The sequence below is a fragment of the Diorhabda carinulata genome, chromosome 6, assembly GCF_026250575.1.
Source record: "Diorhabda carinulata isolate Delta chromosome 6, icDioCari1.1, whole genome shotgun sequence".
Classification (NCBI taxonomy): domain Eukaryota; kingdom Metazoa; phylum Arthropoda; class Insecta; order Coleoptera; family Chrysomelidae; genus Diorhabda; species Diorhabda carinulata.
Window position 1 is genome coordinate 21,671,973 of NC_079465.1, and position 21,550 is coordinate 21,693,522.

The window sequence follows — 21,550 nt, forward strand, 5'->3', positions numbered from 1 at the left end:
CGTTTATTCAACGGAATTCACCTGGGTGTTCACCATAAACGTTTATCACATAAAATTAACAATTTCAGTGAATGTCAGTCGTATTTTCAGAATGTCTTTACCTCCGACATACACTTTATCTACCGATTATTTCAAAGATGCTTTAGATTTTTTAAAAAACCACCAGTGGGTGTATAATTATCCGAATACGCGAATTCTAATTCAAGATATATTCGCGCATATGCCTCCCGATTGGTTACGATATTTTCAAGATTTACCCAACAGTGAGTTGAACAAATTACCATTGAATCGAATGAAGGTAAGAAAATTTGTTTAATAAAAATAATTTTTTCCCAATTTTCGTTAGTCTAAGCAATTATACGAGGGCGGATCGGTTTGTTTTATTTCACGATAAAAAAGTTGCGAATATTTTGTTATTTGTGGCTGATTTTCATAAAAAAAATAGAAAAATAACATATTAGGACTAAAATCAACAATTTTTTTTTTGTAAAAGAATGTTTGAACTATAAACATCGCTTTGTATAACGTATAACCTCGTAATTTCTCTCCAGCTTTGGATGTTTTTCTCTCCAAGGTCTTCTTCCCTCCCCCGTTTTTTTTTGGTCTACCTCTTTTCGTCTTGCCTGTATCTTCCATGCAATTCGTTTCAAGAATCTGTCTTCGTCTTGTCTTTTTAAACGCACTGCTTAGTGACTCATTAAAAAGTGTGTAAATTTCATGATTTGATCTTCTCTCCAATCCTAACTCTATCTTTTTACCTCCAAAAATTCTTCTCTCCTAAATTTCCCAGTTGCTTTTTAGGAGCGCTACTAGAAGGTCGTCTGTAAGGAATAAAGGACTACTGTATCTTCAAACTCTCGTTTTTAAAGTTTTTTTCAGAGGTATATGGTGTTTTAGTGCCCTACGGTTCAAGCTTCTCAAAAGGGCTCCTTTTACTGATACAACTGGGTGGGTAACAGCATCCATTTCGCTTTTACCCAAAAACCAAGTACCTTCCACTGAAATACAACTCCAGGAATGCCCTTTTTGATGATACTAAAACTAACCTTGCCAGCAGACTTGTCGCCGGCTCTCCCGTATCCATCAGATAAAACCCGACCTCCCACAACCACTCCACACACTCTTCGTCGTTGTTGCAGGTTTTCTGCGGTTTCCCTGCAACCCCTTTTTAAATTTAAAATAAACAAGAAGTTTGAGAAAAATCAAAAAAGAAATGAATAAAATTGTTTTGTTTCAAAAACCTAAAAATTCTTGGTTTTGGATGTAGAAAAAGTAATCGACGGTTCGTTCGTTCAGAGATAGATAAACTATGCCGAATTATTTGGCCGATTCGACGCCGAATTGAAGAGAAAACTGCTTTTCATCATAATAACGCATCAGCTACGGAAAATTGGGCTACAAAGTGCTGACACATTTACCGTATTCTTCAGATTTGGTCCTACGCGACTTTTTTGTTTCAAAACCTAGAAATTCTTCGTTTTGAATGTAGAAAAAGTATCGAAAAACCACAACCGCTGAAGATAAACGTGTTGTATTGATCAGTAGACGTAATCGGCGACTCACGGGCCTAGAAATAGATGTAATATGCCGCATTATTTGGCCGATTCGACACTGAATGCAAGAAAAACTGTTTTTCCACCATAATAACGCACTAGCCACGGAAAATTGGGCTACGAAGTTTTGACACATTCACCGTATTCCTCAGATTTGGTCCTACGCGACTTTTTTGTTTCAAAACCTAGAAATTCTCCGTTTTGAATGTAGAAAAAGTCAATTTTTTGTCTAACCGCCCTCGTATATTTTGTTTTAAAAATAATACGTTAACCTATTACAAAATGCAACATTTTTATGCTTACAATAACACCATGTATATTATTTTAAATTTTTAGTCACCCCCATCTAGTCTTAAAGAACTATTAGATAAAATAGATCGACTAAAACCTGACTTGGAAAATGAAATTACGCCAGAAGTAAATAAATTCCAATTTTTACATAATAGTTGTTTGAGTGACAAAAAGCGCCACGAAATTGTTGTTTTGGCACCTGTAATCAATAATATTTGTAAAGATATACGGGCGCAATTAGTAGTAGACATTGGTTCAGGTTTGGTAAGTTTCTTGATCATTTCTTGTTCATAATCTTGATCAAAGTGTCCCTTACCACACACTGTAAAAATCCAAATATAACATCACTCAATAAGTCGTGTAACTGACATGCGGATGGCACTGACATCGTCAAATCTGGATGTCGTTTATGGAGTACCAACTTTCAAAAGACTATGTGTCAAAATTTTATGACATTTCGATTAGTCAGAAAAAAGTTACAGCCGTTTAAGTGAAGCTACTTTTGTTTTTTTTTGGAAATAATTTTTTGTGGTAATTAATCATTAATCATTAATTAATCACCGATGATGGTGAACTTTCTGGTCGTCCAATTGAGGTGGTTACTTCAGAAAACATTTAAAAAATCAACAACATTTGACCATGAGAAAGATTTCAAAACGGAATCAAAAGTATCATCAACTGAGTGGACCGCTGCGGTGAACCAGGTCCAAAGGCACAACAGTCAACGTTGGTTAAAATGAACGAATTACACTTTGAAATGCTTCCTAATCCACCGTATAGTCCAGATCTGGCCTCAGTGGTTATTGATTGTTCGCTGATCTCAAAAAAATGCTCGCCGTTAGGAAATTCAGCTGAAATAAAGAAGAAATTGCTGGAACTGAAGCCTATTTTGAAGCAAAAGACAATTCCTTCTACAAGAGAAGTTGGAGAAGCATTAGAAAGATTGTATTGTTCCCAAAAGATGAATAAAATCGATTCTTGGCAAAAAATAAGTTTTTCTTAGTTAGTCACACGACTTATTGAGTGACCTAACTCGAGAAGACACCTCCAGAGCGTTTCTCTTTCTCTTTAGATACATTTGCTTCTTTCCTGGTGAGACTATTATTCTTTTAATTTCCTTTGGTCCTTTTTGCCGAATAACCCAGGTTCTAATGCTCATTTCATGAAATTATATTCTGCTTTCTATCGGTTTTCAGTAGAAGTAGGTGGTTTGGTAGCTGATCTACTTCTTTTTCATCGTCGCTACTTATGAGCCTTGATCTATTCGAAGAAGCCATTCCAATGTCTTTTAACTCTTGACTTGAGCTAACCAATCTCTCGTCTGTCACCAAATTCGTTCCAGAATAATGTACTTTTATCATTACTAGGATATTCGGTCTGCCAAAATCTCAAAATTATATCGACGACTTCATTCCTCATCTCACGCCTTGGTACCGAGCTAGCTTTCCCAAATAAACAAATCTGACTAGAATCTTGAAGACATAACAACCAATGTTGCATTTTCTTGTTAATGGGATTGTTAGTGATTTTCATGTACTTGGTCTTATTATCATTAATAAATAAGGTTAGTTATAAGTTAGTTATAAGTAAGGTTAGTTAAGGTTCTTCGGCTGTTGCGCAATGCGTCCGACTAGGTCCAATTCATCTGCACAGTCCAGTACTTGCAGCAAATCGTTGGTACTCGTCTAAACTTCAATTTCGAGAAGTAGTTTGAAAAGTAGACATAGACATAGACATTGCTTTAATGTTATTGTTATCAAATGTATTAAATAAGTCATCCAAATTCCAATTTGATTTCCTCGTATTTTTTAATGGAAATCTTAAAAACTTGGTACCAGCTCCCAAGTCTCCAACTTCAACTCTCGTGATCGTTTACCAACGTTTAATGACATTGAAGGTTTGAGTTGAGTTTTCTTGTATCTCAAATATATAGCATCACTCTCGTATTACATATCTTTCTGTTGGTGAACACCATACCCAATTATTGAGTTTTGGTAGCTGTACTGATCCAGGGCGATTTGTTCAGTTCAATACTCAGTTATATATTTGCACTTACATCGTATTCAAAGTTAAAACTCCTTTTGCTTGATGCAGGTTTAGTTGACTTACCTTCAAGTCAAGTGATTGGTTTAGTTAACCTCTATACATACGACTTTTTTCGCCTGCTACTTTTCGAATTCATTAGCAGAATATTGAATGGAATCCAAATATGTTTCCTTATCTTTAACTGGAACCTCAACCATCAAGCATTTTGGCCCAGTTGCCCAGATCTCTCCCTATATAGAAGACATCGTCTTTTCAATCTACCTCCAGGCTCATTTTTTCCCAGAGGGTAGAAGTTTATCCCGTTTCCTCTTGCCTTCTAAGTTTCCCCATAGTGCACTTCGTCTACGCAGATGAGGTCCTCGGTCTGACCATTTCCTATATCGAAGACATCGCCACCACCAGGTTCATTTTTCCCAGAAAATCAAGTTTATCTCGTATCCCCTTGCCTTCAAAGTCTTCCCAAAGTGAACTTTGTCTATGCAGGTTCATTTTTTCCCAGAAAGTAATCCACTATTCACCAAATCTTGTCTGTGTGTTCTGAGCTTCATTACAAGCTGGAGGATCTTCTCAGCTCTAATTTTTTGGCTCTCTGAGAGATATACCGTTAAGTTGACCGGCTCTGGGATTCAACAAATTACGATTTCTATTAATGAAAAGACTTTAGAAATAATTAGATAGTACAACAAAAATTTTTTCAGGGTTATCTATCGCATCATCTGCATTCTACTTTCAAATATAAAGTACTGGGCATTGAAAGCTCAAAGGAATACGTGGAAATATCTCTAAAGAATCAATCAAAGTTTCATCCTGATTCTAAAGATGAAGTTAAGTTCATAGATCATTTTATAACAACCGAATCAAATGAAACTCTACGTTCTATAATTGAAAGTAATTTCGATTCATTGGGGCTCCAATCGACTTGCCTAGCTGGTCTACACGCTTGTGCCGATTTAAGCGTTACTGTCTTAGATTTATTCACGAAATTAGATTTTGTAAAAGGCCTAGTTATCATGCCTTGTTGTTATCATAGACTTAAACTGAAATCCGAAGAACCCACCGAGGAATATTTCCACAATTTTCCTATCAGCGACGCTCTTAAAGATATTTATAAACAATTTACTGCCGCAACTTTTCTTAGAAGACCATTTCTACGTTTAGCTTGTCAAAACACGAGCGGTAATTTCGTTGGTATGTCACAAGAAGAACACGAAATACACGCGAGAAATCTAATGTTTAGATGTATACTACAATTAGTTGCAGAAACAGGTAAATACGAGAGCCGTTTTTTTTCCAACCTCCGATCGCTCCACTAAGCTCTCGCACTACACACTCCGCCTTTATTGACGTTCAGACGTCAGGCGGCGTTGTGCTACAGCCATTATTGATAATCCCGCCAGAAATCCATCGAGTGAATAGGGAAAACTTCATGAGTGAATGGTTGGAGGTTGAAAAAAACGGTGCTCGTATATTCACAACAAATCACTCACACTGTATCATTGTTCACAAAATGTGTTAAAAAACTGTTTAATTAATTAATTCATCGCACTCCATATTATTATAATTCACTGAACGTAGTTTGTCGATCTACCCTCGTATACCCAACCACCATTTTATACGGATTCAAGCACCAGTGACTCGTTTCTCAATTTTTAGAAAATTATTCGGTAAAACGAACCAAACGCAAATCAAACAGATCCGCAGGGGCTTCGAATGCGAATTTCGAAAATTATTTAACAAATTTCGAAAATACTCACGAATTGAAAGAGAATTCTGACCATCAAGTAGCTGATGATAAATTTAAAGAGAAAATGCGTCGAATTTGGAAACAATACGAAGGGAAATGTCATTTGATGAACGCGTTGATTGGACTTCAAGCTTCTTTACAAAAAATTTGCGAAAATTTGATTTTACTCGATAGGGTAGAATATTTAAAAGAAAAGGGATTTAACGCAAGGGTGCAAAAAGTTACGAATGATTTATTATCTCCACGATGTTACGCTCTAATTTGCACTAGACGTTAATATATATATATTTTTATTAATAAAGTTATAAAAATTTTCTACTATTTTTTTTTCATTACCAAAACTTCTTGCAGTATCAGTTCCAGTAGGATCAATTTCATGAGTGGTTCATAGGCCCTGATATAGCAAAGCTTTTCCTCTGCAGGGTATGGAGATAATTCCTGTCACCGTCTCCATCTGTTGACAGTCTTCAAACACACAAGAATTGTTTTATATTTGTAGAAATTTTCGTACTTTTTCGGGCTCTAATTTGCGAGATATAAAGCGTCAAAGTTCACATTATTTTGAGCTGTATAAATTTTCGAATTTTTGTGAAAACCGACTATAACATCGTTCTTGTATCATCCTTATTACTCGATAATCTTTAGTCCTACTAACGAATGTTTAATACCGTTCAATTGAGGAAGAATTGTTTCATATTTGTAGAAATTTTCGTACTTTTTCGGACTGTAATTTGCGAGATATAAAGCATCAAAGTTGAACAAAATATTTTTATATAAATAATTTCGTTAACCCCTCGTATCTAAATTATTTCATCCTGTAGGATACTCAATTTTTTTCCTTATTCATTTAATGTTGGCAAGTAGTTTACCGAAAAATGAGTTCAATATTCACATTATTTTGAGCTGTATAAATTTTCGAATTTTTGTGAAAACCGACTATAACATCGTTCTTGTATCATCCTTATTACTCGATAATCTTTAGTCCTACTAACGAATGCTTAATATCATTCAATTAAGGAAGAATTTTGTATATTTGTAGAGATTTTCGTTTTTTTCCGGGCTCTAATTTGCGAGATATGAAGCATCAAAGTTGATTAAAATATTTTTATATAAATAATTTCGTTAACCCCTCGTATCTAATTTATTTCATACTGTAGGATACTAAATTTTTTTCCTTATTCATTTAATGTTGGCAAGTAGTTTACCGAAAAATGAGTTCAATATTCACATTATTTTGAGCTGTATAAATTTTCGAATTTTTGTGAAAACCGACTATAACATCGTTCTTGTATCATCCTTATTACTCGATAATCTTTAGTCCTACTAACGAATGCTTAATATCATTCAATTAAAGAAGAATTTTTTATATTCGTAGAGATTTTCGTTCTTTTCCGGGCTCTAATTTGCGAGATATGAAGCATCAAAGTTGATTAAAATATTTTTATATAAATAATTTCGTTAACCCCTCGTATCTAATTTATTTCATCCTGTAGGATACTCAATTTTTTTCCTTATTCATTTAATGTTGGCAAGTAGTTTACCGAAAAATGAGTTCAATATTCACATTATTTTGAGCTGTATAAATTTTCGAATTTTTGTGAAAACCGACTATAACATCGTTCTTGTATCATCCTTATTACTCGATAATCTTTAGTCCTACTAACGAATGCTTAATATCATTCAATTAAGGAAGAATTTTGTATATTTGTAGAGATTTTCGTTTTTTTCCGGGCTCTAATTTGCGAGATATGAAGCATCAAAGTTGATTAAAATATTTTTATATAAATAATTTCGTTAACCCCTCGTATCTAATTTATTTCATACTGTAGGATACTAAATTTTTTTCCTTATTCATTTAATGTTGGCAAGTAGTTTACCGAAAAATGAGTTCAATATTCACATTATTTTGAGCTGTATAAATTTTCGAATTTTTGTGAAAACCGACTATAACATCGTTCTTGTATCATCCTTATTACTCGATAATCTTTAGTCCTACTAACGAATGCTTAATATCATTCAATTAAAGAAGAATTTTTTATATTCGTAGAGATTTTCGTTCTTTTCCGGGCTCTAATTTGCGAGATATGAAGCATCAAAGTTGATTAAAATATTTTTATATAAATAATTTCGTTAACCCCTCGTATCTAATTTATTTCATCCTGTAGGATACTCAATTTTTTTCCTTATTCATTTAATGTTGGCAAGTAGTTTACCGAAAAATGAGTTCAATATTCACATTATTTTGAGCTGTATAAATTATCGAATTTTTGTGAAAACCGACTATAACATCGTTCTTGTATCATCCTTATTACTCGATAATTTCTAGTCCTACTAACGAATGTTTAATACCGTTCAATAAAGGAAGAATTGTTTCGTATTTGTAGAATTTTTCGTACTTTTTCGGACTGTAATTTGCGAGATATAAAGCATCAAAGTTGAACAAAATATTTTTATATAAATAATTTCGTTAACCCCTCGTATCTAATTTATTTCTTCCTGTAGGATACTCAATTTTTTTCCTTATTCATTTAATGTTGGTAAGTAGTTTACCGAAAAATGAGTTCAATATTCACATTATTTTGAGCTGTATAAATTTTCGAATTTTTGTGAAAACCGACTATAACATCGTTCTTGTATCATCCTTATTACTCGATAATTCCTAGTCCTACTAACGAATGTTTAATACCGTTCAATAAAGGAAGAATTGTTTCGTATTTGTAGAAATTTTCGTACTTTTTCGGACTGTAATTTGCGAGATATAAAGCATCAAAGTTGAACAAAATATTTTTATATAAATAATTTCGTTAACCCCTCGTATCTAATTTATTTCTTCCTGTAGGATACTCAATTTTTTTCCTTATTCATTTAATGTTGGTAAGTAGTTTACCGAAAAATGAGTTCAATATTCACATTATTTTGAGCTGTATAAATTTTCGAATTTTTGTGAAAACCGACTATAACATCGTTCTTGTATCATCCTTATTACTCGATAATTCCTAGTCCTACTAACGAATGTTTAATACCGTTCAATAAAGGAAGAATTGTTTCGTATTTGTAGAAATTTTCGTACTTTTTCGGACTGTAATTTGCGAGATATAAAGCATCAAAGTTGAACAAAATATTTTTATATAAATAATTTCGTTAACCCCTCGTATCTAATTTATTTCTTCCTGTAGGATACTCAATTTTTTTCCTTATTCATTTAATGTTGGTAAGTAGTTTACCGAAAAATGAGTTCAATATTCACATTATTTTGAGCTGTATAAATTTTCGAATTTTTGTGAAAACCGACTATAACATCGTTCTTGTATCATCCTTATTACTCGATAATTTCTAGTCCTACTAACGAATGTTTAATACCGTTCAATAAAGGAAGAATTGTTTCGTATTTGTAGAAATTTTCGTACTTTTTCGGACTGTAATTTGCGAGATATAAAGCATCAAAGTTGAACAAAATATTTTTATATAAATAATTTCGTTAACCCCTCGTATCTAATTTATTTCATCCTGTAGGATACTCAATTTTTTTCCTTATTCATTTAATGTTGGCAAGTAGTTTACCGAAAAATGAGTTCAATATTCACATTATTTTGAGCTGTATAAATTTTCGAATTTTTGTGAAAACCGACTATAACATCGTTCTTGTATCATCCTTATTACTCGATAATCTTTAGTCCTACTAACGAATGCTTAATATCATTCAATTAAGGAAGAATTTTGTATATTTGTAGAGATTTTCGTTCTTTTCCGGGCTCTAATTTGCGAGATATGAAGCATCAAAGTTGATTAAAATATTTTTATATAAATAATTTCGTTAACCCCTCGTATCTAATTTATTTCATACTGTAGGATATTAAATTTTTTTCCTTATTCATTTAATGTTGGCAAGTAGTTTACCGAAAAATGAGTTCAATATTCACATTATTTTGAGCTGTATAAATTTTCGAATTTTTGTGAAAACCGACTATAACATCGTTCTTGTATCATCCTTATTACTCGATAATTTCTAGTCCTACTAACGAATGTTTAATACCGTTCAATAAAGGAAGAATTGTTTCGTATTTGTAGAAATTTTCGGACTGTAATTTGCGAGATATAAAGCATCAAAGTTGAACAAAATATTTTTATATAAAGAATTTCGTTAAACCCTCGTATCTAATTTATTTCATCCTGTAGGATACTCAATTTTTTTCCTTATTCATTTAATGTTGGCAAGTAGTTTACCGAAAAATGAGTTCAATATTCACATTATTTTGAGCTGTATAAATTTTCGAATTTTTGTGAAAACCGACTATAACATCGTTCTTGTATCATCCTTATTACTCGATAATCTTTAGTCCTACTAACGAATGCTTAATATCATTCAATTAAGGAAGAATTTTGTATATTTGTAGAGATTTTCGTTCTTTTCCGGGCTCTAATTTGCGAGATATGAAGCATCAAAGTTGAATAAAATATTTTTATATAAATAATTTCGTTAACCCCTCGTATCTAATTTATTTCATACTGTAGGATACTCAATTTTTTTTTCTTATTCATTCAATGTTTTCAAGTAGTTTGCCAGAAAGCTGGCAAGTAATTTACCGAAAAAATTAGTTCAAAATTCTCATTATTTTGATTTTAGTTCTTTTCCGGGCTCTAATTTGCGAGATATAAAGCATCAAAGTTGAACAAAATATTTTTATGTAAGTAATTTCAAATATCAAATAAAAAATAATATATAGTTATTTTTTTGTGGTCCACACTGTATATATGCTCGACTTATACCCATAACAGAGTTAGTTGTTTGCAAATTTACAAAAGATTTGACAATAATGTAAATGCTACAATGAAATCGGATATATACAAACCAAAAGTTATAAAAATTGTGTAAGCCGTTCGATTGAATTGTTCCATAATAAAAACTCACCCTATATAACGAAACTTCCGCTTAATCAATATCCGCATAGCGAAATTATCTTCTTAGTGAAACCATAGTTACTTGAAAGTAAACAAGCGTACTAGAAACTTTGTTGACAAACATTTTATCGTCGTCGTATAATTTTTTGTGCAACATGGCAACCAGGTAATTTCATTATTTAAATATATAAGTATATATAGGGTGTTCCTGCAAAGTTGATGCAAAAAAATTCGGGCGTGACAGTAAATATTACTGCCTCATAATAAAAATGTTCTCATGCGACCCTCGTTTCTGAATTACAGGTCTTTTCTTCTTCTCCAGGTGCCGTTCAATGAATTTTTTAACCATGAATGATGTCTGCCACCCGGTCCACGTGTTCCTTCGATTTTTCCTTTTATATATTTGTATTTGAGGCCCAGATAAGCGGTTCTTTCTTCTCTTTATTGTTGTTAGTGACTCTTTTTCCTTTCACATACGTCTAAACACTTCCTCGTTAGGTTTATGTTGAGTCCTCGATATTTTTAGTAGTCTACGGTCAAAACCCTCGAGTCTGTTCAATCCACTTTCAAAGTCCATTTTTCTGCTCCATACAAGTGAACTGAGTGCACGTACGCCTTTATTTTGAATAGAACACCCTATACATTTTTACATTTTTGAAATCTACGTGAAATTTTATTATACCTTTCTCTAAAAACTTATTTCGAAAAATGCATACTTTTTGAGTTGCAGACCCTTATAAATTATTGTTCCTGTTCGGTTGCTTTTAACAAGGTCAGACGTATTTGAATCTTTGTTGAAAATTTTTACATCTTATACAAGGTGTGTATAAAAAGTGTTCAAAGTTTAACTTCATAAATATCAATTTTGTTTATTTGTTTAGATAGAACCACCCGGTTTTTTCTATTTTAAACCCATGAAAATTTCTACGTTTGGGTTTTCGTATACGATTTTTTTAATTAAAATATTTTCAAAGATGGCCGACTTCCGGTTCTACCGGAAGTCGACTGTAACTTTGTTATTTCAAATAGAAAGACCTATATATCAAAACATTTTTGAAATGTACGTGAAATATTATCAAACTTTTGTCTAAAAACTTTTTTCGAAAAACGCATACGAGTTGAGTTACTAATTTTTTTTGTAAAAAATTTGACCGTTGCAGACCCTAATAAATTATTTTTTTACGACAATACCCTTTAAAGATATGAAAATTGGTTCTGTTCGGTTACTTTTAGCAATTTCAGGAGTATTTGAATTTATATTGAAAACTTTCTTATTTTATACAGTGTGTATATAAAAAGTGTCTAAAAATCTCTTAAAAATTAGAGAAAACATTTACTATCTGGAAAACGGTAAGGTTTAGGTATAGGAAAGTATTCATGAATTTGTCTTATTTTTTACCCCTGATTGCATTTAAATAGAAAAAATCAGGTGGTTCTATTTAAAAAAAATGAAGATATTTGATATTTATGAAGTTAAACTTTGAACACTTTTTATACACATCCTGTATAAAATGTAAAATTTTTCTGCATAGATCCAAATACATCTGATCTTGCTAAAAAACAACCGAATAAAAACAATTTTCATATCTTTAAGGGTTTTCTCGTAACAAAATGATTTATAAGGGTCTACAACGGTCAAATTTTTGACAAAAAAATTAATAACTCAAAAAGAATGAATTTTTTGAAAAAAGTTTTTAGACAAAAGTATACTAAAATTTCACGTAGATTTCAAAAATGTATTAATACACAGGGTGTTTCATGTAAAATAACAAAGTTACAGTCGACTTTACTAAAAGTATTTTGTCACATACAGATAGTTTTAACTCATCGTGGGACACCCTGTATTTTGAGCCTTTTTCGATGTTAAGTTTTCATTGGCCTCACATGTATAATAAAAATTAACCTAAGTTTTCATTTTGTGTATGACATTTCATTACCTTGACGTTTCTACTTATAATTAATTATAATAATAAACAACCGTTGAAAAAAAGGTTTTTCTTTCCAGTAAAATGTCCCAACACAACTACGACTTCAACGACAAACTGAATTTCCTCGGAGAATGGTTCGATTACGACACGGCTTACCAAAAAAAATTCATCATCAGCTTCTACCCTTACGACAACACAATAGAAATATACGACAAAGAAGCCAGAAAAATGTACTTAAAACGAACCAAATCCGATGAAATATGCATGGAAGACATGTTCGTAGGAAACACCGTCAGAATATATAGCCGACAAATCAAACTCACGGGTTACGGGGACTGTTTCACGCAAAAATACATCGGGAAGATGCGCGAAAAAACTCTGGCCATCCTAAAACCCACAGTCATCGATAAATTAGGAAAAATCATCAATATTATTCAAGAAAACAATTTCCACATATCAAAATTACGAATGTGCCATTTAACCACCAAAGAAGCCCTAGATTTTTACGCCAAAATAAAAGGAGACACCGTCTTACCTTTCATATTAGAAGTTATCGTATCCGGACCGATCGTGGCGTTGGAATTAGTTGGAGAAAACGCCGTACAAAGATGGCAGGATCTCATGGGTCCGGATAACCCCGTGGAAGCCAGGAAAACATCCCCAAATAGTCTGAGAGCTATATACGGTCAAGACAGTCGTCCAACGAACGGTTTCCACGGCTCTAACACCGTCGAAGACGGTATCACCGAATCGGATTTCTTCTTTTCAAATCAGGATGTGACGCCCACTTCCATCGTCACGTTGGAGAACAGCACGTGTTGCGTTATCAAACCCCACGCTATACAAGAAGGAAAACTAGGAAATATCATTACTTCGATAATGGAATCGCATTTTTTAATAACAGGTGCCGTTATGTTATATTTGAGTAAAGCTAACGCTGATGAATTTTTGGAGGTTTATAAAGGGGTAGTTAGCGATTATAACGCTTTGTTGTTGAGTTTTTTGGATGGTCCGTGCGTGGTATTGGGAATATCCGGTAAAAATAACGAAATGAACGTTCACGAGGAGTTTAGGAGGTTCGCTGGGCCTTCCGACGCCGATATAGCCAAGCAGATTCGTCCGAATTCGTTGAGGGCGAAATACGGTTGCGATAAATATAAAAACGCCGTACATTGTACCGATTTACCGGAAGATACCGTTATTGAACTCGAATATATTTTCAAAGTACTCAAGGATTATTAATTCGGGACATTTTTTTATATTTATAGAATTTGTACACGTTTTTTTTTTCCAATATATATTTTTCTTTTTTACGTATGTTTTATTTCCGAAGTAACTCTAAATGAAATAATTTACCCGTATTCAAAAACCACGGAAGTTGATTTCATATTTTAACTTTTTAAGGGTTGCTCTGGCATCACCTAAAGATGGCGGTAGCTGCTCGGAAAATAAAATCTGGAATCTATATATCGAATTAATCTTCATCGTAAACCAGATCAACAAAATTTAAACAGTAGTTAGTTAAACTCCAAAAAATTTTCCGGATATGACGTCATTATCAATTCCCAATTATATGGGAGGTAGTACTAGCCCTGAGCAAGGGAAACCTACTGAAGAAGCTCCTTCTAAACCTCCCTCACAACCTTTTTCTAAACAATAAAATCCTAGTTGCAAGTGATAATTCGAGATCACATCAGAACTCGACATCCAAGAATATTAGGCGTTCCACAGGGAAGTACATTTCACTCGAACCTCTATGTCATGTACACAGCTGATATTTCCACACAGGATGGTCCCAGAAGTACCTGGACTGACGTAGAGATGGCGATAGTTGCTTGGAAATTACCAAGGTATTGGAAAGCACTTAATCTATACAGCATATATAAAAGCTGAACTAGATTCTACTCCTTCCTTATCAATAGTAAAATATTGGATAGGAAAGTTTAGACGAGACCGTACGATTTGCGAAGACCAGCAACGCAGCGGTCGACCGAATGATGTGACGACTCCAGAAATGTTGAAGATAATCCACTGGATGATCGTAGACTGAAAGTGCGCGAGGTAGCAGATATAGTAGGCACTTCAAAAAGTCTGGTACCTCCCATATAAACTGAAAATTTGGATATGAGAAAGCAGTGCGCAAGATGGGTGTCGCGTTTCACAATGAAACACAAACGGCGTCGTGAAGATGTTTCCATCGAGTGTTTGGCGATGTTTCACAGAAATAAGGCAGTTTCATAACCATGGATGAAACGTGGGTCCATCACTTCACACCCGAAACAAAACAACTAACTAAAAAGGGCGCCAAAGGAAGCAAATAACGTTCCATCTTCATTTAAGTTCATTGCGTCGATTTTTTGGGATGCGCGTAGGATAATCTTCAGTGACTATCTTGAAAAAAACTATCAACGGCGCGTATTTAAATAGCTTATTGCAACGTTTAAGCGAATAAATCAAGCAAAAACGACCGCATTTGGCTAAGAAAAAGTGTTGTTTCATCAAGACAATGAACCAGCTCACACATATGTTATTGCAATGGCCAAAATTGATAACTTGAAGTTTGAATTGCTACCTAACCCACACCATTCGCCAAATTTAGCCCCCTCGGACAGTTCTAACTCAACATCTACTAAAAAAAAAAAAATCAGATAGAACCCGTGTGTGAAAGAATATCTCAACAAATTCATACATTTATCAGCGAACCAGGGATAAACGTACCTACTAAAACACAATCCTACTCAGATTTTTTTCTGAAGAAATCGTTTAACAAAAAAAATTCTCACAATGAATATTGATGTGAAGTTACCCCAATTGGAGTATTGTTGAATTCTAGTCTGCGACTTTATTGTACGAGAGTCGTGTTTTTTAACCTCCGATCGCTCCGTGCAGACAGCCACGTAAATATGTCCGCCATTATTGATATTCCCGTCAAGTGTCAATTGCGAAATGTTCTCATTATCGAAATATTACTTTATCAACACAATGTACAATACCGTTAAGTGTTTTTTCACGTTTCAACCACGTCAAATTCACGTTGAATAAAAAATTATCAACAAATATATGCTATATAAATTTATTAATAAAAAAAAAACATCAAAAACAATTTTATTATCTTAAAAATTTATATAACCTCATTTAGCAAACACTCTTATCATATAATCTAAGCCGTGGCCCATTTTAGAAACTAATTCAACTTTCATAAACTTATGATCGACGCCCCCTTCAGTAATGTACGCCAATGAACCTTCAGACTCGTCCAATTCGCTTGTGACCATCAGACAATATATTGTTTCATCACCGTACCAACTTACCTTCAACAAAATGTTAAAACTTCACTAAAAAGCACTGGTACTGTATGTAACACCTCGTATACAGTTGTTTTAGGGAAATTTTTTCATATAGTTTTTACTTACATCAGCTTTCTGTGTTATGAAAGGTAATCCTATCTTTGTTACGTGGTTTGCAAAAACTCTCTCCGTTGTTTTAGCGTTGTCACAATTACCATCTTTAATTTCAAATCGTCCATCGTCAGTTAAAGCTCTACCGTTTACTAATTGTAAAGCAAAAGCCACGCAAAATAATCTGAGTAAAAATCGTAACATTTTCAAGCGATAAATTGAAGCAATTAACTAATTCATCTAAATACGTGTTCAACAATTTGAGTATCATCTTCAGTACGGAATTTGATAAGATAATTATAAAAGAATTTTATCTTAAAAACTTCTGACTAATGAATATTTCATATTATACAAATTTACCTAAATATTTAAATTTTATAATCACCCAGAATTGGATTACCTACTTATGAAGTTGACTGTACATATTCAGAAATACGTCACATGTTAAATTTGATAAAACAAAAATTTCCTAGTTTTTTATTTGATTCTATTAATTATTCCGTAATTAGAAACAAAAAAAATAAACAGAACAAACATATCAAAGTTATTAATTTGAAAAATTTTATTTGTACAAAATGAATTATGAAGTTGACTGTACCACGTACACGGAATCTAGTCTGCGACGCATGCCCCATGTCTGCCAGTCTTTAAAAACTAAATTTGAATCAGTGAAGTTTTTAGTTCAAACTTCTGAATGAATAATATTTGATATTATACAATTTTTAAAATCCTTTGAGTTGAATAATAAAGCGTTTATTAATTATTTCCAAATTTACCTGAATGTTCAAATGTTATATTCACCCAGAATTGTATTACCTACTTATGAAGTTGACTGTACATATTCAGAAATACGTCCCATGTTAAATTTGATAAAACAAAGATTTCGTAGTTTTTTATTGGATTTTATCAATTATTCCGTATTTAGAAACAAAAAAAATTAAATAGAACAATCATATCAAAGTTATTAATGTAAAAAATTTGTACAAAGTGAATTATGAAGTTGACTGTACCACGTACACGGAATCTAGTCTGCGACCCATGCGCCATGTCTGCCAGTCTTTAAAAACGAAATGTTTAAATCTGTGAAGTTTTTACTTCAAACTTCTGAATGATTAATATTTGATATAATACAATTTTTTTAATTCTTTGAATTGAATAGGAATGCGTTTATTAATTATTTCCAAATTTACCTAAATGTTTAAACTTTATATTCACCTAGAATTGGATTACCTACTTATGAAGTTGACTGTACATATTCAGAAATACATCCCATGCTAAATTTTTTTTATAAAACTTATATTTTTGTGTCCTATAAAGTAATAAAAAAATGATTTCACGAAATTTATTATACACCACGGAATTTTTAATTAAATAAACAATAAAAATTTCATAAAACCGCCCATTACATTATTTCAGTTTATAATAAAATTCCAACCACGATTTTCATTTTGTTTCGTTTGAAATTTAAACAGCAAACATGAAGTTAGCAATATTTTTTTGTTTTCTAACGATAATTAATTTTTCTGTAGTAAGTATATTTTTGTTGGTGATATTCATAATGAACACACTGTTTCCAGTAACACTCAAAATTACACGGTCTGACAAGCGTTTCGATAACCAAGTTATCGTCTTCAAGACTGATAATAAACAGTTTACCTCCTGACTCTGAAGACGATAACTTGGTTATCGAAACGCGCGTCAAACAGTGTAATCGTGAGTGTTGGTGTTGTAGTAGTGTAAACAGTGTGTTCAGTTTGATTTATATAAACAGGCTTCAGTTTCAGCGATTAACTTTACATATATACACAATTTTTGTCCAGTGAGTATCTTGTTGAGGTTTCAGTATAGGAAAAATTTGCTGGGGACCAGATCTGGAGAAAACAATGGATGCGGAAGCAATTTGAAGCCTAATTCGTGCTATTTCGCCATCGTTTTCACCGATTTTTGACAACCGCACTTTCTTCTTCTTCTAATCGTGGCCTTGTTGCCACGCTTTGGAGTCAGTTCATCACGTGCAATTCTCCCGGCTTGATTATTGATTGAACAACTCCAAACACTGCTCAAAATCCTCAATTCGTTGTTGCTTTTGGTCGATTGTGAGCTTACGCCCACCCCCAACTTTGAATAGATCTTTATTTTAAAATGTGACTTATGATGGATTCAATCCCTTAAATGTTCAAATTTATATTTCAAAAGACAAAGTAGGCGGTGAACTTTGTCACACTATTCAATCACCGCGTATATACTTTTTACTAAAGTATATATGCAAATATTTATGAAATAAAAAGTGTGCTTTGGCACTATGGGGCTTGGTATTATCTATTCAACATTCCCGATCGATTATCTATAGGAACATAAAAAAGGTGGTCATAACTTTTGATTCAACCCTCATAGTATTTAGTTCTCGCTGCTGTTTCCAGAGTAAGAAGGGATGCTATTAGTGTACATAGTAGTTTTTATGCTTCAGATTACCCAACCTAACCTAACATAACCATAATATTTGATATTTGACAACCAACTAATATGTCGATCGATACCTCAGACAAAGAGCGCATATTTCTATCTTTGTGAGTGACGTGTGACATTTCAAGTTATGTGCTCTTTCGTGATAGTGACATCTGTCAAAAATCACAGACTCAAAAGAGGAGCTTATTCAGCGTGTTTTCCCAGAAATATCTAAATAACCTTATTGGTGGCGAAAAATAAAGAAGATCTCAATGCGACCATTCAGATTTTTCTTCCGGGAAAGTTGTTTTCCTTCAAACCAGTCGACACTGGAATTGTCTAGATTATCACCTCACAATTTACAGTTATAAGTAGAATTTATTTAAACATTTGGAGTTTCCGGTACGTCTGGACTTTACGTTGACCAGAAATAAATCGCAAGGCAAGTTGTTGGAAGTTCGCGGAATCAACTTGGAGTTTAAATTGAAGATTTAAATTGATTAACATTCATACCGATCATTTTTTTATTTGTTTTAAATTTATTTTATACAAAAAATCAAGTTTTTTATTTATGGATTGAAAGAGTACGAAATCTGCCGGACCAGCTAGGTTTAAATAAATTTGTGTCACTGTATAATTTCAGGCCGAAACGGAGGACTCTATAATTGAGTGTGGGAGGCAATTTGGATTGGAAGAGAAAATACAAGAAAACGAGTTATCGGCGGGAGAATTTAGATCATTAACGAAATGTGTTTTTAATAAAGAACGTTTGCGAAGTGAACACTTAAATACTGGCAATGTTTTAAGAAATGGGGCTATAATGGAGATGGCTATGAGTGTTATGCTAAAAATTTGTAAAGCTGCGGGTGGAAAATATTCAAAAGACATAAACGGCAATTTACAGGATTGTACTCTAAAATACGGGTACAGAAAATAAGAGTAGCGTTTATATAAAATTTTGAAATATAATCTATTGATTAAAGATCAATTTGAGTTGGTTTTTTTTATTATTTTTTCCTTTCTTTATCCTAGTGAGCAAAGTCAAGCTGACATTTTAAATGACATATGCCTGTCGATGTGGTCACTGTCACAACACAGTCATTTATTTCCCTCGTGATACATGAAGAGAAGAAAAAACACAATAAAATATAGGGTGTTCCATCCAAAATTCCAATGTTCATACTGAAGAATTGGGGAATCTAAAAATTCCTTCAAATACAAAGAACTTTTGTAATTTAAGTATTAGTAATTTTAATAACTCGTATAGGTTTTGAAAAAAGTATATGGGTCACTTTATATTTGACACCCTGTACATACACTACCGGTCAAAAGCTTTAGCCCACCCTATAGTTTACGTGATACACAACAAAATGAAAACACTAAGTTTTTGATATTTATATTTTAAAGAACATATACAAGGTGTTCCGGGACTTGATGGGAAAAATTCGGGAGTTGTAGGCTTTTAAAGTTGCAAAATCAGAACTTATATGTATGTATATTTTATAAATTTACATTCGAATATTATGAATTTTTGAATCGACGATTACGTACGTCCATTAACAATCCATAAATTTTACAGGGACAACCTTTATAATCTAAAGATAGCAAAAATGAGTTTTTGAATCGATTTTGCAACAAAATAATACATATTGTTGAACTCGATGAAATTTATGGTTCAGGAGATATGTAGATCGTTGTACATTCCAACAAAACCGTTCGCCATAAAGAAACATTCTGAAAAAAATATCATAAATTGTAATTATTTATTTAAAATAACTTATCGCACTCGCCGACAAATTATAAACATGCCCTCGTATATAGTAAACAAATACCAGACACTATTATTTTTTATTTCTAAAATACCGTTCAGACCTTCGCTTGACAATTATATATGAAACGACTAACATATTGTAGTCGTTGTTGGTGGTGTTGGGTACACCTCAAAATCTTTTACGCGAAGTCTTTTTGGAAATGCTCAGTAAGTTGGAACGACATCGAATTGAACCAAAAGGATTCCACGTGGTCTAAGTGCGATTATTTCATCGGTATATCGTCCAGGACGCTAAACCACCACCGAGCCCAGTTCTTCAAAACAATCGACAAACTCTCAGTTAGAACGTTGTGGAAACAGATTTAATTAAAATGTTACCAGAAGTGGTTAATACAATTCGCGATCTTTACTTGCTGATCGTTAACTAATTATAACTGAGGGTCGATTCTATATGAAGAAAAAATATCCGAAAGGTAGGTTCTGCGATTGCTTAATGCCGATTAAAAGCTGATTCTCATTAAAATATCAACGCAGAATAACTAGATTACAATGATTTCGAATTGAACCAAAAGGATTCCAAGTGGTCTTTAGTGATATTATATCAGTTTCTCCGAAAAAAAAAATGGTTTAGCCAGGAAAAGTGGTCAAAAGTCATGAAAATCGGATTTTCACGAAAACCATTGCTCAAACTCAAAAACTGATGTGATTTTCGGGATCTCCATAAGAAAATACATGAAACCATGTTATTTTTTGGATACTTTCTTATTACAGATTTCATTAGATAGCTGTTTTAAAAAATATCAAATTTGTATATAATTGATTATGAATTTTTAGTCTCACCCTTAATGGTAGGCAACCAATCAAACACTACATTTAGAACTGGTTGTCGAATTACATGGGGAAGACTATTTATAGTTTCCGGCATCGCTCGGTAGATGGCAATAAAATCGTAAAATTATAGAATAAGTAAAAGTATTGAGATTTCATTTTAAAAAAAGCAAATGGATTTTCTGGGAAACCGTACTTCATATTAGAAAACTGATATGCATCCATATATTCCATAGTTTTCTTTTGGATTGTCCGTATGGTACGAAGTCCAAATAAAACAAATTCAGCATTAAAAAAATATAACGTGGTAAGCCTCATAGAATAATTCCAGGTGCGTCCTCTATACCAGAATGTCCGAAGTATATTTTAAATTTCACTCAGTTCTCACTGTATAGTAGATTAGAGAGTAAAATTTGTGTCTTGTCGGGTAAATAGCGGTGGGTGAATCAAGAGGAAAAAATCGGATTTTCACGAATTTTAATGGTATCACGTGGTTTTTTGAATACTTTAACAGTATTCATTAGATCAACTAGCGGTTTTAGAATATACCAATGATATAACAAATATTTTTTGACTCATCCTCTGGAATAGGCAACCAATCATACACCATATATTAGAATGTTGGTTGTGGAAGGACATGAACGGGA

General features: G+C 32.9%; 3 protein-coding genes and 1 long non-coding RNA gene across 4 annotated transcripts; 3 read left to right on the plus strand and 1 right to left on the minus strand.

The window, feature by feature from the left end:
- The first annotated feature begins 91 nt into the window (after positions 1–91).
- On the plus strand, positions 92–5,911 carry LOC130895781 (methyltransferase-like protein 25B). Its single transcript, XM_057803329.1, has 4 exons — positions 92–298; positions 1,890–2,108; positions 4,589–5,156; positions 5,544–5,911. Exons 1-4 carry the CDS (start codon positions 92–94, stop codon positions 5,909–5,911), a joined length of 1,362 nt encoding a protein of 453 aa, XP_057659312.1.
- On the plus strand, positions 276–13,772 carry LOC130894784 (nucleoside diphosphate kinase 7). The gene is made up of 2 exons (XM_057801769.1): positions 276–298; positions 12,539–13,772. The coding sequence occupies exon 2, from the start codon at positions 12,543–12,545 to the stop codon at positions 13,701–13,703; it is 1,161 nt and encodes a 386-aa protein (XP_057657752.1). The 5' UTR covers positions 276–298; positions 12,539–12,542; the 3' UTR covers positions 13,704–13,772.
- A 1,777-nt stretch (positions 13,773–15,549) lies between these two features.
- Positions 15,550–16,081, minus strand: LOC130894786 (uncharacterized). Its single transcript, XM_057801770.1, has 2 exons — positions 15,875–16,081; positions 15,550–15,772 (listed from the first exon to the last, which is right to left on the minus strand). Exons 1-2 carry the CDS (start codon positions 16,061–16,063, stop codon positions 15,593–15,595), a joined length of 369 nt encoding a protein of 122 aa, XP_057657753.1. The 5' UTR covers positions 16,064–16,081; the 3' UTR covers positions 15,550–15,592.
- A 1,179-nt stretch (positions 16,082–17,260) lies between these two features.
- On the plus strand, positions 17,261–19,292 carry LOC130894787 (uncharacterized). Its single transcript, XR_009059387.1, has 2 exons — positions 17,261–17,387; positions 18,948–19,292. It is a non-coding gene; the product is annotated as an uncharacterized LOC130894787 (long non-coding RNA).
- The last annotated feature ends 2,258 nt before the right edge of the window (positions 19,293–21,550 follow it).